This window comes from Piliocolobus tephrosceles, chromosome 6 (assembly GCF_002776525.5).
Source record: "Piliocolobus tephrosceles isolate RC106 chromosome 6, ASM277652v3, whole genome shotgun sequence".
Taxonomy (NCBI): domain Eukaryota; kingdom Metazoa; phylum Chordata; class Mammalia; order Primates; family Cercopithecidae; genus Piliocolobus; species Piliocolobus tephrosceles.
In genome coordinates this window covers 87,353,598-87,376,248 of record NC_045439.1, presented here as the reverse complement: position 1 = coordinate 87,376,248, position 22,651 = coordinate 87,353,598, and the positions used below count along the sequence as shown (strand labels likewise).

The 22,651-nt window shown below is 39.3% G+C and overlaps 1 protein-coding gene across 1 annotated transcript in view; it reads left to right on the top strand.

Moving 5' to 3' along the window:
* PEAK1 (pseudopodium enriched atypical kinase 1) overlaps positions 1-22,651 on the top strand; it is a 137,103-nt gene that overhangs the window by 87,815 nt on the left and 26,637 nt on the right. Inside the window, exon 3 of the mRNA XM_023197636.2 lies at positions 4,710-4,903. Within this exon, the coding sequence (XP_023053404.1) occupies positions 4,710-4,903 (194 nt within the window). The remainder of the gene's footprint in view (positions 1-4,709; positions 4,904-22,651) is intronic.

Genomic DNA, 22,651 nt, shown 5'->3' with positions numbered 1-22,651 from the left:
GACTGATGAGATATAACCTTCCAAGGGATTCGTTTATATAACACAAATCTGTAACAATGTAACTGTTTCCTTTGAACACCTTATATTAATTCTGCATGATCAGAAAATGATTTGTCTGTGTGGAGATTATGACACGGTTTTTTAAGTATCAGGTCAGGCATCCCAAATCTCAATTAAAAACCAGTCATTAATGGAAAGTTGGTTGAAGAATTTAAAGTATAGTCACACATGTGTTGTCTTCTATGTTGTCTGTCTGTGGAAGCAGAAGGAATGCTGAAGGTTCAGGACAAAGAGCAGGCCAAGTCAAGGTTTGACCCAACCTGAAGATCAAGGACCTAGATATCAACACCATAGTTATTACAGAAATAGGGATGTTTCAACATAAATTAAAATAGAAGAAATATAAAAGCCATAACTTCTTCTTAGTGGGCCATTTGTCACTTAACAATTCTGTTTCATAGTAATGAATATCAAATTGTACTTAACCTGAAAAAAATTAGATACAGGTCATTATTTGCCATTTTAAGACATGTGCTAACATATAGTGTACAAGAAATTCTCACAGATTTCTTGTAATTTTCATTCTAAATAATTTACCATCTGACTCATGGATGAACTGGGGGAAATTTTTATTTTTTCCACTAACTCTTTCCTGATGCCATCAAGTTCAGAAAATCAAAACAATAGGGAAACGGCACCCAGGTTCGAATTCCCGTTTTATTGTTTTCTCCATCACATTAAACATCTCCCAATGAAATGTTGGTGGTAAAACACTTTGTTAGGAGATAAAGCTGATATTTGTGAAGTGTCATTTTAGTGTTTGAGTTTTCTGATTTTATGTCCAAATATGGAACATAACAATGGTAAATACCTTTTTTTTTTTTTTTTGAGATGGAGTCTCTCTCTGTTGCCAGGCTGGAGTGTAGTGGCACAATCTTGGCTCACTGCAACCTCCGCCTTCCAGGTTCAAGCGATTCTGCTGCCTCAGCCTCCCCATACCTGGGAATACAGGTGCCTGCCACCACGCCCACCTAAGTTTTGTATTTTTAGTAGAGACAGGGTTTCACCACGTTGGCCAGACTGGTCTCGAACTCCTGACCTCAGGTGATCCACTTGCCTCGGCCTCCCAAAGTGCTGGGATTACAGGCATGAGCCACCGCACCCAGCCTTAAATTCCCTTACTATATTAATGTGCCTAATGATAAATATCAGAGATTTTCTTTTTTTCTTTCTTCCTGAATGATTTGTCGGTTTATGTTGTTTATATATAGTGACTGAATCAACCTTCTCTGATACTTTTCTCAATTTTATTTTTTAGTCATAGTGTGTTATTATATCTAACCTTGAACTGTGAGAACCTCTCCCTTTTCCCCTGTCTCTCTTTTATCTTTTTTTTTTTTTTTTTTTTTTTTGGGATGGGTTCCTTGTGCCCCCCGGGCTGGAGTGCAGTGACCCAATCTCAGCTCACTGCAACCTCTGCCCCCCGAGTTCAAGCAGTTCTCCTGCCTCAGCCTCCTGAGTAGTTGGAATTATAGGCACCTGCCACCACATCCAGCTAATTTTTGTATTTTTAGTAGAGATGGGGTTTCACTATCTTGGCCAGGCTGGTGTTGAACTCCTGACCTCGTAATCCACTTGGCCTCCCAGAGTGCTGGGATTACAGGCGTGAGCCACCGCGCCTGGCCTCTTTTATCATTTTAATCATACAAAGAGCTATTCTTCCTTCAAGCATTAAGACATGACATCTCATTGATGCATTTTTAATATTCTTACTCCTTTTAGAGACTGCAGTCACTGTAAATGCAGATTAAACATTTTAGCCTCCATTTGCAAATCCATGTGATTTTACTTTTATCAACTCTATTTGCATAGTTCTTTAGAGTTGACAATTACTTTAATTGGTGATTTAATTAATACCAGTGCACTTATTTAAAATGTGCTCATGAAAACCAACCTTTATCTGGAATATAGGCTGTGCTGCCTTAGTTTGGAAAGAGTTAATAAAACTAGCTTTCACTTTGCTTGGTTCCCCAAAGGTAATTTGGCACACTTCCCAGACCAAACCAGTAAGGTAAGGGTCAAGGTGCACTGAGTGATAATAAGGAACAGAATTCAAGCCTTTTCTCATGATTTGCCTAACTTGTAGCTCTCCAGAACTCAGTGGAATCTTTGGTTTATCTGAGTTTCAGAGCATGATTAACAGACTCGAGAAGACCCTGTGAAAATTTCATTTAATGGGGAATTGTGTTAGTGAGCACAGTGGGTGAGTTTTCTAATATTTCTTGCTTTTAAGTATTCATTTTTTATTTTGTGAAGCCCTTCAGAGTACAGAGCTGTGTTATATGTACACATGTGCAGCAGGCCTAGGGAGTTCCTCATAGGTTAATAGCAGCAGCTCTTTCTGTGGTTTTCACTATAACTGAGCTTTGTTGTTAGTAGCCCATTGCCTAGGATGAAAACGGGCAAGTGAGGATGGAATCATGGGTTCTGAACCCTTCACCAACCCTTTTTGACAAATGGAAAGGAACACTTTCTTTTAGTAATAACCAGGAGATGGAGACAGAAAAAAGGCAAGAGTAAGTCTGAAGAGATTAGGAGCCAAGAAACAGCTATTCAGGAAACCTCTAAAGCTGACTTTAGAACAAGAACTGTCTGGAGCTTTAACATTTTTTTTTTCTTTCAAGCATGTTGGCCGATTGTGTTTTGAGACAGAGTCTTACTCTATTGCTAGGCTGGAGTATAGTGGCGCTATCTCAGCTCACTGCAACCTCCACCTCCCGGGTTCAAGTGATTCTCCTGCCTCAGCCGCCCGAGTAGCTGGAACTACAAGCATGCACCACCATGCCCAGCTAATTTTTGTGTTTTCAGCAGAGACAGGGCTACCATGTTGGCCAGGACGGTCTCGATCTCTTGACCTCGTGATCCGCTCACCTCAGCCTCCCAAAGTGCTGGGATTACAGGTGTGAGCTACCGAACCTGGCCAGGGGGCTGATATTTTTAAGGGACTTTATATTTATTGCTTTGAAACTAGAAATGGTTTCTATTAATTTTTGCCAGAAAACATTTTCTCTTCCTTGAAACATGTTGATAACTACTGAGTAATATACACTCTTGACATGAAGTGGTGTCTGAATGTCTTGGAAGTGTCACTTTGTTTTGTCTTCGCTAATGCATGGAGATAGAGCCCCCACGTTACCTTGATTTTATGGTGCTCCATATTATGAGAAACCAGCTTTGTGTGGAGCCCCTCTTTTGCATTAATGACTGAGGGCAGCCCATCAAGAAGAGGCAGTATGCTTTACTGTGTGAGGCCTCCTTTATATATACTACTCTCTTGACTGCTAGAAAAGTGATTCCTTCCAACCTCACCACTGTCGCCAAGAGCCAGGTCCCCTAATATAACTTCCAGCTCATTGCTTATTCCCAGTATAGAGAGACCTCTGGCTCTGTCAGCTTTGAAAGGATATTTTTGAAGTTGTATATCCAGCTGACATCAAGGCTTATTTTTCTGTCCAGGCACATGCGTAATTTCCATAATGAAAAATTGATAAGAGGGTACTCCTTTGCCTTTAGATCTACTCCCTTAAATCCACAGGCGATATATGTTCTGATGGCACATGATCAAACAAAGTACCTCTTTTAAAGAAACTAGTAAATGTCACCATGACTCACTGCCAATTGAAAATCCACAAATAACCTGTAATCATATATGTTTCCTTTCCTTCTTTCTTTTTTTCATAAAGAAACCAGGAAAAATAGCTAATGAATGTGTGATAATCTAGGAACACTTTTCAGTGGGCCCAGCAAACTTTAAAGATGCATGAATTCATTTAATTGACAGGTCCATTGAGATTTTCTAACTAGGCCAGTTTTCTCCACCAGCAACAGAATTGACACATTTCAAGCAGACTGGGGAGTAGGGAAGATGGGAAGAAGTGGCTAAGAGCATATGAGCAGGCAATGGTAAAACAAGATTGGTCATATACTGGTATGTGGCCAGGAGGATGCTTCAGATTCATTTTAATAAATGAGATTAACTAGACTACGAACTTTCTTTTCCATTTGCCTTCCCTGCTGCACGCAGACAGGCAAAGGTTGATGCTTCCATTCTCTTGGCAACAAGACCTCAGGGTACCTACTAAATAATGGCTTGACAAATGGAAAGGAACACTTTCTTTTAGTAATAACTAAAAGAACTATCTTATATAGATAGTTTAATCTCAACTTTATTCCTGATCCTGATTTAGTACACACTTAGTATATATAAATTAAAACTATGTAGTAAAGTATTTGATATTTACCATAGTATCAGAGTACTATAATTAGTAAGTATGGTAAATACTTTACTAAATACTTGAGTATATTTGTCTTTAACCAGTTAAACATTCAGCTCCTTCTACCACCAACATCACCACCTCCCACCTAAATAAAATGTTTCACTCCTTGACTGTTATTCTCAAGCTCCCTTGCAGACTACCATACCTGCTCTATCAGATTGGGTTCTCAATATGTATGAATCAAGGTAAATAGAAGTATCTGCCTAGATGAAGTACTGCCTTGTGTTCAGACAAGTGTATTGGGGCTTATGACTTGTTACTGTGACTATAGGACCAGTTATTTACATTTATGGGAAGTATATGCTTTCCATAAATCTAAATTTTAGTAGAATCTTTCAATACCAGTGTGACAAGTGGTCTGATTTGTTTCAGTCACATGACCCATGAAGTAACAGAGGATTTTTCTCCTCGGGATCCAAGAACTGTTGTTGGGAAGCAAGATGGCGGAGGCTGCGCTTCAGTCACAACAGCATTGTCCCTACCTGAATTGGAAAGGGAAGATGGAAAAGAAGACATTTCAGATCCTATGGACCCGAACCCTTGTAGTGCAACATACAGCAACTTAGGTAAGTGCAAATGTCCAATAAGGAGTATTTAAACTTGACCTTTTTATGTACTAGCCAAATGTTCTGTTTTCTTGGAGAGATGGTTTTTATTGCTCCATGAAGCAGAAGTTAGACCATTGGAGTTATAAATTTTAAGTCACATCAGAAAAAAGTTCTGGTGTTTACTAGGCATGTATTAAACACCTGCAACCATGAGCCGTGTGCCAAGTGCTAAGGGTTATTAACACTCTGTTTTGAGGGACTCACCTGGGGGGAAAGAAGTGAACTTGTTAATTATTTCAGTGTAATATAAATACAGTGACAGAGATATACATGGTACATTTTTAATACTACACAGAGGAGGGTGTCAAAAGATACCTTTCTGGAGATAATTCCTGAACTGGTTTAACTAGTTGACAAAGGGAAGAAAGAATATTCCAATCAGAGGCAACAATGTGAGCAAAATCATGGAGATGCATGTAGGCACCACAAACATTTAGTGTTGCTGAAATGTGAAGTGGAGAGTTAGCCAGTATCATGCGTTTCAGGCTAAAACCTTAGCCTTTTTGCTATTTGTGATAGTGAGCCATCAAAGGTTTTTAAGCAGAGGAATAACACAATTAGATTTGTTTTTTAAAATATCCACCCTGCAGGCTGCCATGCGAATGCGGATTATTTGGTAGCAGGAAATTTGGTGGTTAGATACTCTTGCAGGACCACACAAAGGGATGAGAAAGGGAGGCCTCAACTAAAATAGTGGGAGGGGGGACAGTAGACAGATTTGAGAGCTATTTAAGAGGAAAAATACACAAGATTGGATAATGTGAAGAGTCTATAATGTATCCCAGATTTCTGACTTGGATCAAGCAGACTCAAGAAAGTAAAGATCCCTGTCATTGGAGTTATTTAGGCAGAGGCTGATGGACCAACTCTCAGAGGTGTTGTGAGGAGGATGATGCACTGCAAAGAGGGTTGAGCTAAATTACTTCAGAGGCACCGGCCAATGCAAAGATTCTTCAATTCTCTGATCATCTTCACTCTTCTTCCTTGAATGCTCAGTGACTTCTTACCTGTCTCCCTTGAGTGCCACACAGTTTCCTTCCTTCTGAAAAGCAAAGCCTGAGGCAGAATAAGGATTTCTCAGTGCTCTTCTTCTATGAAGTCAGGAGAGAGGTGAGTAGCCTGGACTACTATATGCAGAGCACTAGCAAGATTCATATGAACCACTGACCAATCCTCAGACTGTTTGGAAACCAGTGGCATGTATCACTGAAGTATTTTTTACCTCGTTTCTCATCTCCTTTCTTCTTTGTCATTTTCCTTTGTCAGGTTATTGTAAGGAAAAATAATTCTAACACTAGCTAGTGTATTTGGAAATAAAGGAGTCCCTAAGAAGGCCAGAAGATTATGGTAACACTGTGGGCGATAATACTTTAATATCTCTTTTTGGGAAACTCAATCATAACAACCCACATGCAGTTGAAGATACATTTTGTAAGAAAAAGACTTTCGTTTTAAGTTCCAGAAGCTTTCTGTGATTTGAGAGTAGGGGAAACATACATACTATAGTTTACCCAAACTGCTATCTTGGATACTGTTTACAAGTTGGAACAGATTTTATCATCAAATAGCTTATTGGACTTTTCCCATTATTTGATATTTTGTGAGGCATATTAAAAAATGAAAATTTACTGTTTACTTACTGTATACCCTCAGACAACATAATATATCAGAAATTATAGTATCTTCTAGACATTCTTACTAAACCAAAATTTCTTTCATGATAGCCTCAGTAAAATAGTGGTACCATATTTGATGGCATCTCTATAAATTTTTATTAGCTGACATTAGTTAAAATTATTTTATTTCATCATCTTCTCAGTTTTGAAGACTGGTAGAAAAAAAAATAAAGCATTACCTCTGTGAACATTCTAAGTGCCTTACATATATTAGCTCATTTAATCCTCACAACCATCCTAAGAATTATTATCCCCATTTTTCAGATGAAGAAAGTGAGGCAGAGTGCCTTGCCCAAAGTCACAGAACTAGTAGGAGTTGAACCAGCTGGTATCCAGTCCATCTTAGCCACTAGACTTTAATGCCCTTAATCACGAACTTCTTGTAAAATACTGAAGGGCTCCTACTGTTTTCCTTTTTTTTAAAGAAGTCATCTACTTTCAGACATAAAATTTAAGACTTAAAGAAAATTGTCATCACTTTGCATTCAAAAACTTAAAATGGTTATAGATGCCCTATCAGAAAGATAGCTTTCTCTCTACCTGTTGCCTTCCTTTTAAAAGTATGTGATGCTGCCAGGCACAGTGGCTCACGCCTGTAATCTCAGCACTTTGGGAAGCCAAGGTGGGCAGATCACTTGAGCTCAGGAATTCAAGACTAGCCTAGGCAACATGGCAAAACCCCATCTCTACAAAAAATACAAAAATTAGCCAAGTGTGGAGGCACATACCTGTGGTCCCAGCTACTTGGGAGGCTGAGTTGGGATTATCTCTTGAGCCCAGGAGGTCAAGGACACAGTGAGCCGAGATTGCTCCACTGCTTTGCAGCCTGGGTGACAAAGGGGGACACTGTCTAAAAAAAAAAAAAAAAAAGTGATGCCAATAAGATATTGTCCAGTTTTCCTTAAGTGCTCAAGTGTCTATATACTTGACTCTATAGGATATGATACATTATGATACATAGTTGCTTCGTTGGAAAGGTAATAAAGTTGACTCCAATAGTTGTAAGATAAGGGGGTTTTATTTTGTTATTTTTCCTAATGGAACAAGTATTTTAGATGGCATTTGAAACTTTCCTTTTTTAATACTTTCAACAAGTCGTTTGCATGCAGTTTTAAACTACCCCTTTGAGTAATGTTTTATGAATTAAAGTCTTGATAACTTTAAAAAATGGTGTGTTTAAAAGCTAAAAGACAGCAAAACCTCCTAATGCAATAGCTTTAGATCCCTTTAAATATTCCAGAACCAGTCCATAAAGACCACTTTCTCTTTTTTCTTTTCTTTGTTTCTTTAATAAGACAGTGGATGGATTGACAGATGTGGAAGAAACTAAGGGAGAAAAATTCAACACTTACCATCATTTTTACTGTGGAATTTGTTTCTGAAAATTACATTGTGAAGCAGGTTTAGGAAGCAATGTACTATAGCAGGAAAAAAAGATAGATTGAGGGGATCAGTGGGATTTAGGTTTCTATCACAGCTGTGTCATTGCCCACCCACCTGCATGATTGTGGGCTGGCTATTTAACATCCCTGAGCTTCAATTTCCTCATCCAAAATGAAGGAATAGTGACATCTGCTTTGTAGGGCTAGTGGCAGAGAAGTCCCTGGTACATAGAAGTCCTTACTAGTTGTGAATTCCTTTATTTCTCCCCACAAATATACTCTGCTTTCTCCTTTAAAAAATATATATTTTTTAAATTTTAAATTTTTTTAAAGACAGGGTCTTTCTCTATTGCCCAGGCTGGAGTGCAGTGGTGCTATCATAGCTCACTGCAACCTCAAACTCCTGGGCTCAAGTGATCCTCCCTTCCCAGCCTCCCAAGTAGCTGGGTCTACAAGGGTGTACTACATACTCAGCTAGTTTTTAAATATTTTTTATAGAGCTAGAGTCTCCCTATGTTGCCCAGGCTGGTCTCAAACTCCTGGCCTCAAGCAATCCTCCAACCTTGGCCTCCCAAAGCACTGGGATTACAAGGGTGAGCAACCATACCTGGCTTCTTTCTCCTTTAAATATGTTAGATATGATAGCCAGATATTGTAAAGTGGAAAGGATTTAAAATGCTATTAGATTGCTTAAATAAGCAGAACAACAAAATGTAAATCTAAAAAATTGTGGGCTTCCTGCACAACTCATGACCAAAGATGTGAAATGAAAAGCAGACTACAGGATCCCCAAGGTAGCTAACAGGGAACAGAGGAGAGGTGACAAATAGCAACAAAGCTGTGCAGATCCAGTTCCTTAAGATCTGCCAATTATAACAAAACAAAGGGACATGGACAATTTGTGTAATTCTCACATTTCTTATATAGTTTTAAAAAACTCCATTAAAAAAAAAAAAAAAAAAACTCAACTGGAATAGGCCTTGATTACCGTCCTTCAGAATCTCCCGTGAGTCCTCTACCCTTGCAGCCGTCTTATTACTTCCACTGTGGTGCAATAGGAGTTGTGATTGAACTATTCCCACAAAGAGCTACTGACTTATGCAACCCGTATATTTTTCTTTTTTACATTAGGCATCTACCTCCAGGATTAATTTAGATGTCATTCTTCTTGTCCTTAATGTAAATAATGCAAACTTTATTTTGTTCATAACTGAATTCATTATTATTCAATACAGTCACCACTAGCCATATATGGCTTCTGAAATATAAATTTATAAAGATAAAAATTCATTTCCCCAGTCTTACTAACAACATTTCAAGTGCCTAGTAGCCACATGTAGATAGTGGCTACTGCATTAGTGCAGATATAGAACATTTCCATTGTTACACAAAGTTCTATTGAACAGCACTGCTTTAAAGAATGTGTTATTTGGGGGATTAATATTGTCTTCTATGTTGCACAAAAATCACATTGGTCTTTATGCAACTTGACAGCTTAAGAAGGTTGCCGCTCACAGAATGGTGATTTTACTCTGGGTGGTGGTCATATAAGATCACTTAATGAACTCTGATCTGTAACACCTTAACTGACCCCAAGCTGAATTTTATAGGTGTCTGTTGCCCAAAATGATTTCCCAAAGAAGTAATAAAATTTGTTTGAATCAGACCTCGAACATTTTCCCTATGTTTCTATGTTTATCTCAAAATAGACAGAGATCACTGTTTTTTTAGTGTGGCATATTTGACTGCTTTATCAGTCTGCTAAAATCAGGAACATGTAATGAGATAGCTCTCCTTCAATCACTTTGTAACCAAGTACTCTTATCTTCTACATTCCTTATAATATCCCCCTTTATTCGACCGATTTTTGGCTTGTTCCTCTTTTTGCATCCCAACCTCCTAGTGCATTATCTAAAACACACAGTAGGTACTAAGAATGTGTTTGAGTGAACGAGCTAAAAATGACTTTTTTTTTTTTTTTTGAGACAGAGTCTGGCTCTGTCACCCAGGCTGGAGTGCTGTGGCCGGATCTCAGCTCACTGCAAGCTCCGCCTCCTGGGTTCACGCCATTCTCCTACCTCAGCCTCCCAGGTAGCTGGGACTACAGGCGCCGCCACCTCGCCCGGCTAGTTTTTTGTATTTATTAGTAGAGACGGGGTTTCACCGTGTTAGCCAGGATGGTCTCGATCTCCTGACCTTGTGATCCGCCCGTCTCGGCCTCCCAAGGTGCTGGGATTACAGGCTTGAGCCACTGCGCCCGGCCTAAAAATGACTTTTGGATTTGACTTTAGAAGATTACCAGATTAGGAAAATCTGGCTCTGCTCAGGAAAGTTCATCTAGGAAAATTTCAAGTCTATGTGCTCCATTAATCAGCTGGCTTTTCTTTTTCTTATGAGGCTTTGTCCATAGGTTTCCTAATTAAGGAATTATGTAAACCATGCCTCTGTTTCCTTTCTATAGATCAGCACAAGAAACTGTGCATATTTTCTCATTTTACTTACTTTGAGCATCTCCTTTAGGCTTTGTCCTTCAAATACTGAAAAAAAAACACATAAAAGTCTTCTGTCTCCAGAACTTCCTTTGGCATTAATATTGATTGTTAGTGTTAAATTTTAAGGGGTGGATATACTTAAAAGAATGTCATTACTTTGCTGGCCTTGATGTAATTATAGAATAATGTCATTATGAATGCCAGCTTTTAAAAAAAAATTATTCTGAGGATTACATTATCATTCACTCATTTACTCAACAAATAATTATTGAGCAGACATTATATCACACACTCTATAGCTAATGATCTGAACCAAGGGCTAAAGAATTGCACAGTTTTAGATCATTTAGATGCTTAAAAAAAAACTGAGGTTGAGAGCTTTGAACATTTGTTTGAGCAGTTGTACTTCCTAAAATTGTAATTATTTCTGTTTAAAAAGAAATCATACACTCTGTCCCGAAGTTAGCTGCATTCCCATTTAAAAATAGTTTTTCATATACTGGAATTAGTTGAGAGAGTGCAGTATTTAAATTACGTAGATAAATTACCCCCAAATAAATAATATCTGTTTTTGGAGAGGTTTCCACTAATGAGGACTTACAAAAATTAAGTCTGCCAGCTGCTATACCGCTGACATTCTTTAAAGTGGTCTTTGTATCTGTTTATTTGAGGCTAAACCCAAAATGGTCTTTGGAAATCAGATTTGTTTTATTGTTTGGCATGAAGTTGATATCCCCTGTGATTTGCCAGTTGTTGCTTATATTTGACTATGGTAAGCCTCAGCACAGTAATAATGCCTAGGTAGATGAGGCCCCTTCCTCCTAAGCTGCTGATGCCTGCTGGAGGGGGATGATGCTCTGAGCGCTAGGTTCAGCCAATGCGAGACCCTGTTCATTTGACAAGGCTGTTGCACAGTGATGGTGTGTAGCGTCTATGTTTATAAACTCTACGTATTCCCCACTATGCACTAGTGGAGGTAATGGTCTCTTATTTTGTCTTCTCCCTTCTCTTTCTCATCTGTATTACTTGTTTTGAGCCCTGGGGAGAAAATTAGGGATGAAGATTGAAAGTACAGTTTAAATAGGAGATAATTTCTATTTATTTGGGCTTTAATGCTTTTATTCAGCAAACATTTGTTGAACACCAGCTATCTCCCTGGTACCAGGCTAAGTGCTGGGAATACTAATGTATTTTTCAAGGACTTCTGATCTTTGGGAAAGATAGACATGGAACTGGACTCTTAGGAGCATGATAGTTGCTGTGATGCAGATATTTAAAGGTTTAATGAAAGCCTCTTCCTGGAGGAGTCTGGAAGAGGGTCACAAAAGGCATATCTTTTGCTTGTAGCAAATGGAGAGCCACTGAAGAATTTTGAGTAGAGGCACAATCAGGATTGTTTTTAAAGATTCTAGGAGCTACCTATGAGATGACAGGAGGCAGAGAGATCAACCAGGAAATCATGCTACCCTACACAAGCGGGTCATTATTAGTGTTCTTTAGCCCCAGCACCCTAAGACTGTAATGATTACCTACCAGGTCATAAGCAAACATTTGCTTGCTTTCCAGAACATGATATAGGACCCGTCAGTCTGAAGACTTTTTTTTTTTTTTTTTTTTTTTGAGATGGAGTCTCACTCTGTAGCCCAAGCTGGAGTGCAGTGGCATGATCATGGCTCACTGCAACCTCCATCTCCCAGGTTCAAGCGACTTTCATGCCTCAGCCTCCCGAGTAGCTGGGACTACAGGCACATGCCACCACACCCGGCTAATTTTTTGTATTTTAGTAGAGATGGGATTTCATCGTGTTGCCCAGAGTGGTCTCCAACTTCTGAGCTCAGGCGATCCGCCCACTTTGACCTCCCAAAGTGCTGGGATTATAGGCATGAGCCACTGCACCCGGCCTGAAGACATTTTTAAGTGGGGAGAAAGTAAAGAGGTAGATTATGGAAGTTCAGAAAAAGAGAAAAGTAAGTTTTGAGTGTGGTTTAGTCAAACGTATTTGTCCAAAAGAATTTTTTTAGCATATAGCAAGGCAGGATTTAGAACACAATCTATTTTTTTCTGCTTAGAGCACTGGTATGCCACAGAAATGTGGAGTATGTGATGTTATATTAGGCCTGCTGAAAGCTGAGCTTGGTGTCTGGTCCCATGGGCTTGAGAGGAATGTACAGGATTAAAAGTTTAAAATAAAAACAGCTAAGATACCAAGCTTTTAAAACATTGACCAAAATGATTGGAATTCAGTTAGGAGAACTTGTCTTTCTTGGAGGAAAAAAACTAAAAGCACAAACCAGTTTTAGACTTAGGAGAATGGCTTGACCTACTTGCATGGGCTGTGGAATGTTTGTGGTTTCATTTGGAACGCATAAGTTTCTGATTCTCATGTGGAAATCTCCTTAGCTCCCAGGAGATCATATCCTGCTATTTTGGGAAGAGAAGCCACATTACTTATCTTTATTTCCTTGCTACCTTGGCTATCCATTTCCATTTTGAATTGATGACCAACTCTGTTGACTCTGTCCCTCAGTCCAGCAGCCACTACTTCACACCTGCTGTGTGCCTTAGATCACATCAGGTTCTGAGGGGATGTAAAAACACACACTTTATAAAAGGCTAAAAATGCTCTAGTAGAGCAAAAAATGCTAAGAAGCGATGGCTTTCAGGTTGAGGTGGAGGAGTGGAGAGTAGGGAAGGCTTCAGTTGGTAAGTGCCATTTGAGCTAGGCCAAGGACAGACACCCAAGCTGAGGCAAAAATGTAAAAATAAAAACATGGAGCATATTAACAGGAAATGAGTGATTCGTAGGAAGGGTTGATGAGAAATAGTGGTAGATAAGACAGAGAGCCTTGACCAACTTGCTGAGGAGTTTGAACTTTATTCTCTGGCTGGCAGAAAGTCACATGATCAGCCGTTCTTCACCTCCTCTGATAAGCATTAAAGAGCTGCTGATGATGATAGACCTTCTCTCCCTTGTCAGTTCTGAGGTTATAAAAGAAAAAAAAGGTACTTTTGGAATTCTCCGTTTATCTCATGTCCGTGATTATTTTTGTTTCTTCTAATTTGGAGAAATGGGTAGAACATGGCTGCCCATAAAGCCTTTTATAGGGCCCACATTGGAGCAGGTAAGAATAGGTTCATGTTCTAGTTTTTTTATGTATTCCATTCTGCTCTCAGCCCAGATTCTTTGCTTGGTCTTGGGTACACAGATGAGACACAGTCCATTCCCTCAATGAGCAAACCAGTAGGGCATTCAGGAAGGAACACAAGTCAAGGGTTGTTAAGTGCTTAAAGAGAGATATTCACAGGGTCTATCTGAGGGCCCAAGAAAGGTCAATTCTGGGGAGTAGAGTAAGAAATATTCCCCAGAAGCAGAATGTTTAAAGATGAGAGGAGTGGGAAACTATTCTTGGAAGAGGATCAGCATGAGCAAAGACACTAGACACAAAGGAAGCATAAAATTGCCAAGAATGCTGGAGAAACCACAAGTAGTTTGGTGGCTCTGCCTTAGGATATAAGAGGAAACACAATGAGAAACAAGTATACCAGGGCCAGATCATGAAAGGCTCACTTTCTGTGCTTGAAGATTTGAACTTGATCTTTAGGAAAGAATTGTTTAAAGCAGAGAAGTGTCATGATCAGCTTTGGTGTTTGAAAAACATCTCTCCAGTGGCTTGTGTGGTGAGGGAGGTAAAACTGGAGACAGCAATAATAGGAGATTATCACAGTTGTCTGGCAAGGATGATAGGGCCTGAGCTGGTGCAATTCACTGCTTCTAACCTTCTCCATGGTGCTTCATCTCTGTAAGGTCTAGTTCAGCAACTGAAAAATTAGGATTTATTACAAAGCATAGTTCTGTCATCTTGTAAATAAACCATGGTCTGACATCTCACATTAGCCAAGAGAAAATAGGGCTGGAACAGCTTTGGGAAGGAGACCCCACCATCACAGGAAATATTCAGTAAATGCCAAGCCCCTACATGCTTGGTTAGGAGCACAGAGGAATGAGAAGGTAAGACTGAAAACTGAATTGATGGTTGTTTCTAAGAATGGATTGTTGATTTGCTTTATTGAGATATAATTTATATTCCATAAAATTCACCCTCCTGAAGTGTGCAGTTCAGTTAGTTTTAGTATATTCACAGAATTTTGCAAGCATCACTGATGTCTAATTTCAGAGCATTTTCATCATCCCAGACAGAAATGCATTAGCAGTCACTGTCCATTCTTCCCTTCCCCCAGCCCATTACAACTGCTAATCTACTTTCTGTCTCTATGACTTTATATATTTCTGGAAATTTCATATAAGTGGAATCATATAATATGTGGTCATTTTTGACTGACTTCTCTCACTTAGTATAACGTTTTCAAGGTTTTTCCATGTTGTAGCATACATCAGTACTTCACTCCTCTTATGCCTGAATAATAGTTAATTGTATACCACATTTAATTTATCCATTCATCAGGTGATGGACATCTGGTTTGTTTCTAATTTTTGGCTATTACAAATGTGCCACTCGTGAACATTTGTATATTAAGTTTTGGTGGACATGTTTTCAGTTGTCTTGGGTATATACCCAGGAGTCAAAATGCTGGGTCAAATAGTAACTGTATGTTTAACTTTTCGAGGAATTACCAAAATATTTTCCAAGGTGGTGGCACCATTTTAGATTCCTACTAGCAATGTATAAACATTGAATTTCTCCACATCCTCACCAACACTTGCCTGTGTGTTTTATTACAGCTAACCTAGTAGCTATGAAATGATGTCTCAGTTTGCATTTACCTCATGAGTGATGATGCTGAACATCTTTCCACATGCACTGGCCATTTATGTATTTTCTTCGAAGAAATAGCTATGCAAATCTTTTACCCATTTTTACTTGGGTTGTTTATCTTTTTCAAAAGAGTTCCATATATTTTCTGAATATAAGTCTCTTATCAGTTATGTAATTTGAACATATTTTCTCCCATTCTGTGAGTTGTCTTTTTTACTTTCTTGAAGATGTCCTTTGAAGCATAAAAGTTTATCATTTTTATTGACTTCCAATCTACTTTTTCTCTTGTTACTTATACTTTAGGTATCATATCTAAGAAACCATTGCCTAACCCAAGGTTGCAAAGATTTATTCCTACTTTTTTTCTAAGAGTTTTTTAGTTTTAGCTCTTATATTTAAATTTTTCATACATTTTTAGTTAAGTTTTGTATATAGTGTGAGCTAGGGATTCAATTTCATTATTTTGCTTGAAACTGTTCTTTCCATGTTGGATTGTTTTGGCAATCTTGTCAAAAATCAATTGGCCTTAAATATGAGGGTTCACTTCTACACTCTCAAATATATTTCATTCATCTATATTTCTATTCTTACGCCAGTACCACATACTCTTGATTACTATAATTTTGTAATAACTTGGGATAGGAAAGTGTATTATTCTTTTTAAGGACTTTGACTACTCTAGGTTTCTTGTATTTCCATATGAATTTTAGGATGAGCCTGCCAGTTTCTGCAAGAAGTCTAGCTGGAATTTTGATAGGAATTATATTAAATCTGTAGATCAATTTAGGGAATATTTCCATTTTAACAATATAAAGTCTCCAATCCATGAGCATAAGATGTCTTTCCATTTGCTTTTTAGTTTCAGCAATGCTTTATAGTTTTCAAAGTACAAGTCTTACACTAGTTTTGTTAGGTTTATTTCTGGTTACTTTATCCTTTTTGATGGTGTCATAAATAGAATTGTCTTCTTAATTTTATTTTGGATCATTCATTTATAATGTATAGAAATGAATTGGTTTTTGTATGCTGATCTTGTATCCTGTAACCTTACTGAACTGGTATATTCATTCTAATAGTTTTTTTGTGTGTCGATTCCCTATGCTTCTCAATATACAGGATTGTATTATCTGTGAATGAAGAGAGTTTTACTTTCCTCTTTCCAATCTGGATGTCTTTATCTCTTTTTCTTTCCTAGTATCCCTGACTAGAACCTCCTGTACAATGTAGAATAGAAATGGGCGAGGTGCGGTGGTTCATACCTGTAATCCCATCACTTTGGGAGGCCAAGGCAGGCAGATCACTTGAGCTCAGGAGTTTGAGACCAACCTGGGCAACATGGCGAAACCCTGTCTCTATGAAAAATACAGAAAATTAGCTGGGCATGGTGGTGGTGCATGCCTGTAGTCCTGGCTACTTGGAGGACTGAGGTGGAAGGATCACTTCAGCCTGGGAGGTCGAGGCTGCAGTGAGCTGAGATTGTGCCACTGCACTCCAGCCTGGGTGACAAAGCGAGATCCTGTCTGAAAAAAAAGAAAGAAAGAAAAGAAAAGAAGAAGAAAAAAAGAAATGGCAAGAATGCAAATCCTTATCTTGTTCCTAATATTAAGGGGGAAACTCCAGTCTTTTATCAATAAGTATGATGTTAGCTTTTTTTTACAAAGATGCCCTTTCCTTTATCAGGCTGAGGATGTTCTCTTCTGTTTCTAGTTCATTGAATGTTATTATCATGGAAAGGTGTTTGATGTTATCAAACGTTTTTTTCTGCATCTATTAAGGTAATTATATGAACTTTTTTTCCCCTTTATTCCGTTGGCATGGTATATTACATTGATTGATTTTCAGATGTTAAACCAACCTTGCATTCCTGGAATAAATCCCACCTTGTTGTGGTATATAATCCTTTTTTATATGTTGCTGGATTTTGTTTGCTAGCATATTGTGTAGATTTTCACATCTGTATTCATAAAAGACAGTCTCTAGTTTTCTTTTTATGTCTTTGTCTAGTTTTAGTATTTAGGCAGTATTGGCTCCATTGAATTCAAGTTGGAATTCCCTCTGCTGTAGTATTTTTTGGAAAAGTTTTCTAAAGATTGGTCTTAATACTTCTTTAAACATTTGATAGAATTCATCAGTGAAGCCATCTGGTCCTGGGTTTTTCTTTGTGTGAATTTTTTAAAATACTGATTCAGTTTCTTTCCTTATTATTATAGGTATCTATACAATTTTACTACTTTCTCTCTTTCAGTAGTAAATATTTTTTCCTTCATTTAAGAAATTATTATTATTGATTCTATCTAGACCTTGTTCTTGGCACAGAGATTACAGCAATGAATAAAACAAAAGCTTAGACCGTCTTGAAGCTTAGCATTCTCATATTTTTTTCTCTTCTCTTACTCTTCTGCTCTCTCTCCGAGTCCCTCCCTCTAAATATATATACACACACAATATATATTATATGTATATTATATATGTGTATATATGTGTGTGTGTTGTTTGTTTATATTTAATGTAGTTATATTCCTTATAAAAATATTACTACCTGGCATGGGTGGAGAAAAGAGGTCATTGAGTTTGCTGTATATATTGCTGTAGCTTATATAAATTCTTAGATATTCTTGAAGAAAGTGGTGTGCATGGGAAATGGATATAGTCATGTGCTATATAATGATGTTTTGGTCAACAGTGGGCTGCACAAACAACACGGTCTCATAGGGTTATGATGGAGCTGAAAAATTCCTGTCACCTAGTGACAGCCATTGTATCATCATAGTGCAAGGCATTACTCACGTTTGTGGTGATGCTGGTGTAAACAAACCTACTGCGCTGCCAGTCATATAAAAATATAGCACATACAGTTATGTATAGTACATAATACTTTGTGATAAACTACTATGTTACTGGTTTATGCATTTTCTGTACTATTACCATAATTTTAAAGTGTACTCCTACTTATTTTTAAAAAGTTAACTGTAAAACAGACTCAGGCGGGTCCTTCAGGAGGTATTCCAGAAGAAGGCATTGTTATCTTAGGAGATGACAGCTCCATGTGTGTTACTGCCCCTGAAGACCTGCCAGTGGGACAGGATGTGGAGGTGGAAGACCGTGATATTGATATTCTTAACCCTGTGTAGGCCTTTGTCATCATTGTCGCTGTCTTCACATGGTGTTTTTTCTTATAAGGACACCAGTCATACTGGATTAGGGCCCACTCTAATGACCTCATCTTAACTTGATTACATCTACAAAGGCTTTATTTCCAAATAAGGTCACATTCACAGGTAACAGGGGTTAGGACTAGTAATATGTGTGTTTGTGTCTTCATTTTTAACAAAAAAGTTTATAAATAAAATGTGTTTAAATAGAGAAAGATTTGTAGCATAAAGACACAAAGAAAAAAGAAATTTTTTTTTTTTTGAAACAGAGTCTCACTCTGTCACCCAGGCTGATGTGCAGTGGTATGATCTCAGCTCACTGCAACCTCCGCCTCCCAGGTTCAAGTGATTCTCCTGCCTCAGCCTCCTGAGTAGCTGGGACTATAGGCATGCACCACCATGCCTGGATAGTTTTTGTATTTTTAGTAGAGACAGGGTTTCGCCACGTTGGCCAGGCTGGTCTCAAACTCCTGACCTCAAGTGATCCGCCTGCCTTGGCCTCCCAAAGTGCTGGGATTACAGGCATAAGCCACCGTGCCTGGCCCAAAGAAAAAATATTTTTAAACAGTGTACAATGTGTTTTAAGCTAAGTGTTATTATAAGACTCAAAAAGTTAAAATTTAAGTTTATAAAGTTAAAAAGTTACAGCAAGCTAAGGTTAATTCATCATAATTAATTAAATTTAATAATTAATAATTAAAATCAAAATTTTTAAAATAAATTTAGTATAGCCTAAGTATACAGTATATATAAAGTCTCCAGTAGTGTATGGTAATAATATTCAAGGCCTTTACATTCACTCACCACTCACTCGGTGACTCACCCAGGGCTACTTCCAGTCCTGCAGGCTGCTTTCATGGTAAGTGCCCTATACAAGCATACCATTTTTTATCTTTTATACTGTATTTTTATTGTACCTTTTCTACATTTAGATACACAAGTAGTGTGTTAGTCCATTTTCACACTGCTGATAAAGTCATACCCAAGACTGGGCAATTTACAAAAGAAGGAGATTTATTGGACTTACAGTTCCACATGGCTGGGGAGGCCTCACAATCATGGAGGAAGGCAAGGAGGAGCAAGTCACATCTTATGTGAATGGTAGCAGGCAAAGAGAGAGCTTGTGCAGGGGAACTCCTCTTTTAAAAGCCTCTTTTTAAAATCGTGTGAGACTTACTCACTATCACGAGAGCAGCATGGGAAAGACCTGCCCCTGTGATTCAATTACCTCCCACCAGGTCCCTCCCACAACACATGGGAATTCAAAATGAGATTTAGGTGGGGACACAGCCAAACTGTATCATTCCACCCTTTGCCCCTCCCAGATCTCATGTCCTCACATTTCAAAACCTATCAGGCCGACAGTCCCCTAAAATCTTAACTCATTTCAGCATTAACTCAAAAGTCCATAGTCCAAAGTCTCATCTGAGACAAGGCAAGTCCCTTCCACCCATGAGCCTGTAAAATCAAAAGCAAGTTAGTTACTTCCTAGATACAATGCAGGTACAGGCACTGGGTAAATAGAGCCATTCCAAATGGGAGAAATTGGCCAAAACAAAGGGGCTACATGCCCCACACAAGTCTGAAATTCAGTGGGGCAGTCAAATCTTAAAGTTCCAAAGTGATCTCCCTTGACTCCATGCCTTGCATCTGGGTCATGCTGATGCAAGACGTGGGTTCCCATGGTCTTGGGCAGCTCCACCCCTGTGGCTTTGCAGGGTATAGCCTCCCTCCCAGCTACTTTGAGGGGCTGGCATTGAGTGTCTGTGGCTTTTCCACATGCATGGTGCAAGCTGTCAGTGGATCTACAATTCTGGGATCTGGAGGACAGTGGCCCTCTTCTCAGCTCCACTAGGCAGTGCCCCAGTAGGGACTCTGTGTGGGGGCTCCGAGGCCACATTTCCCTTTCACTACCCTAGCAGAGATTCTCCGTGAGGGCCCGACCCCTGCAGGCAACTTCTGCCTCAGCATCCAGGTATTTTCATACATCCTCTGAAACCTAGGCAGAGGTTCCCAAACCCCAATTCTTGACGTCTGTGCACTCACCATATGGAAGCTGCCAAGGCTTGGGGTTTGCACCCTCTGAAGCCACAGCCTGAGCTCTATATTGGCCCCTTTCAGCAATGGCTGGAGTGGTTAAGATACAGGGCACCAAGTCCCTAGGCTGCACACAGCACAGGGACCCTGAGCCTGGCCCAGGAAACTACCTTTTCCTCCTAGGCCTTCGGGCCTGTGATGGGAGGGGCTGCCGTGAAAACCTTTGACATGCCCTGGAGAAATATTTCCCATTTTCTTGGGGATTAACCTTCAGCTCCTCATTACTTATGCAAATTTCTGCAACGGGCTTGAATTTCTCTTCAGAAAATGGTACTTTCTTTTCTATCGCATTGTCAGGCTGCAAATTTTCTGATTTTTATATTTTATTTTATTTTATTTTATTTATTTATTTATTTGGAGACGGGGTCTCGCTCTGGTACCAACTGGAGTACAGTGGCATGATCTCGGCTCACTGCAACCTCCACTTCTCAGGTTCAGGCAATTCTCCTGCCTCAGCCCCCTGAGTAGCTCGGATTACAGGTGTCTGCCACCATGCCCGGGTAATTTTTGCATTTTTAGTAGAGACAGGGTTTCACCATGTTGGCCAGGCTGGTCTCAAACTCCTGACCTCAAGTGATCCACCTGCCTCAGCCTCTCAAAGTGCTGGGATTACAGGCATGAGCCACTGCACCAAGCCAAATTTTCTGAACTTTTATGCTCTGCTTCCCTTATAAAACTGAATGCCTTTAACAGCACCTAGGTCTCCTCTTGAATGTTTTGCTGCTTAGGAATTTCTTCTACCAGATACCCTAAATCGTCTCTCTCATGTTCAAAGTTCCACAAATCTCTAGGGCAGGGCCAAATTTCTGCCAGTCTCTTTGCTAAAACATAACAAGAGTCACCTTTGCTCCAGTTCGCAACAAGTTCCTTATCTCCATCTGAGACAACCTCAGCCTGGACCTGATTGTTCATGTCACTATCAGCACTTTTGTCAAAGCCATTCAACAAGTCTCTAGGAAGTTGCAAACTTTTCCACATTTTCCTGTCTTCTTCTGAGCCCTCTACACTGTTCCAACCTCTGCCTGCTACCTAGTTCCAAAGTTGCTTCCACATTTTTGGGTATCTTTTCAGCAACACCCCACTCTACTGGTACCAATTTACTGTATTAGTCCGTTTTCACAGTGCTGATAAAGACATACGTGAGACCAGGCCATTTACAAAAGAAAGAGGTTTATTAGACTTACAGTTCCACATGGCTGGGGAGGCCTCATAATCATGGCAGAGGGCAAGGAAGAGCAAGTCACATCGTATGTGGATGGCAGCAGGCAAAGAGAGAGAACGTGTGCAGGGGAACTCCTCTTTTTAAAACCATCAGATCTCATGAGACTTATTCTCTCTCACAAGAACAGTATGGGAAAGACCTGTGCTGACTCAATTACCTCCCACTGGGTCCCTCCCACAACATGTGGGAATTCAAGATGAGATTTGGGTGGGGACACAACCAAACCATATGAAGTAGTTAGCATTGTGTTACAGTTACCCACAGTATTCAGTATAGTACCATGTTGTACAGGTTTGTAGCCTATAAGCAGTAGGCTATACCATATAGCCTAGGTGTGTAGTAGGCTGTACCATCTAGGTTCATGTAAGTACACTCTATGATTTTTGCATAATTATGAGATTGCCTAACTCTCTCAGAACTTATCCCTATCATAAGCAACACTTACTATTACAATCCCAGATTATATCAGTGCTTACCATTGACATGCTGCAAGGACATGATTTTAACAAAACAAAACCACCACCCCTATTCATTATCATCCTCAGCCCCATCCAGCACCTCTTACTCTATATGAACATCAGTAGGAGAATGTATGAGTTTCCTAGGGCTGCTGTGAAAAAGTACCACAAATGGGTGTCTTAAAACAACACAAATATATTCTCTCACAGTTATGGAGACTAGGAGTCTGAAATCAAGGTGTCAGCAGGTCTGTGTTCCCTCTGAGACACTGGGTAGATTCCTGTCTTGCCTTTGTCTGGCATCTGGTAGTGGCCATCAATCCTCCGTATTTCTTAGTCTGCACCTGTGTCACTCCAGACTCTGCCTCCAATGTCATGTGGTGTTTTCCCTCTCTGTCCCTGTCTTCACATGGTGTTTTTCCTTCTTATAAGGACATCAGTCATATTGGATT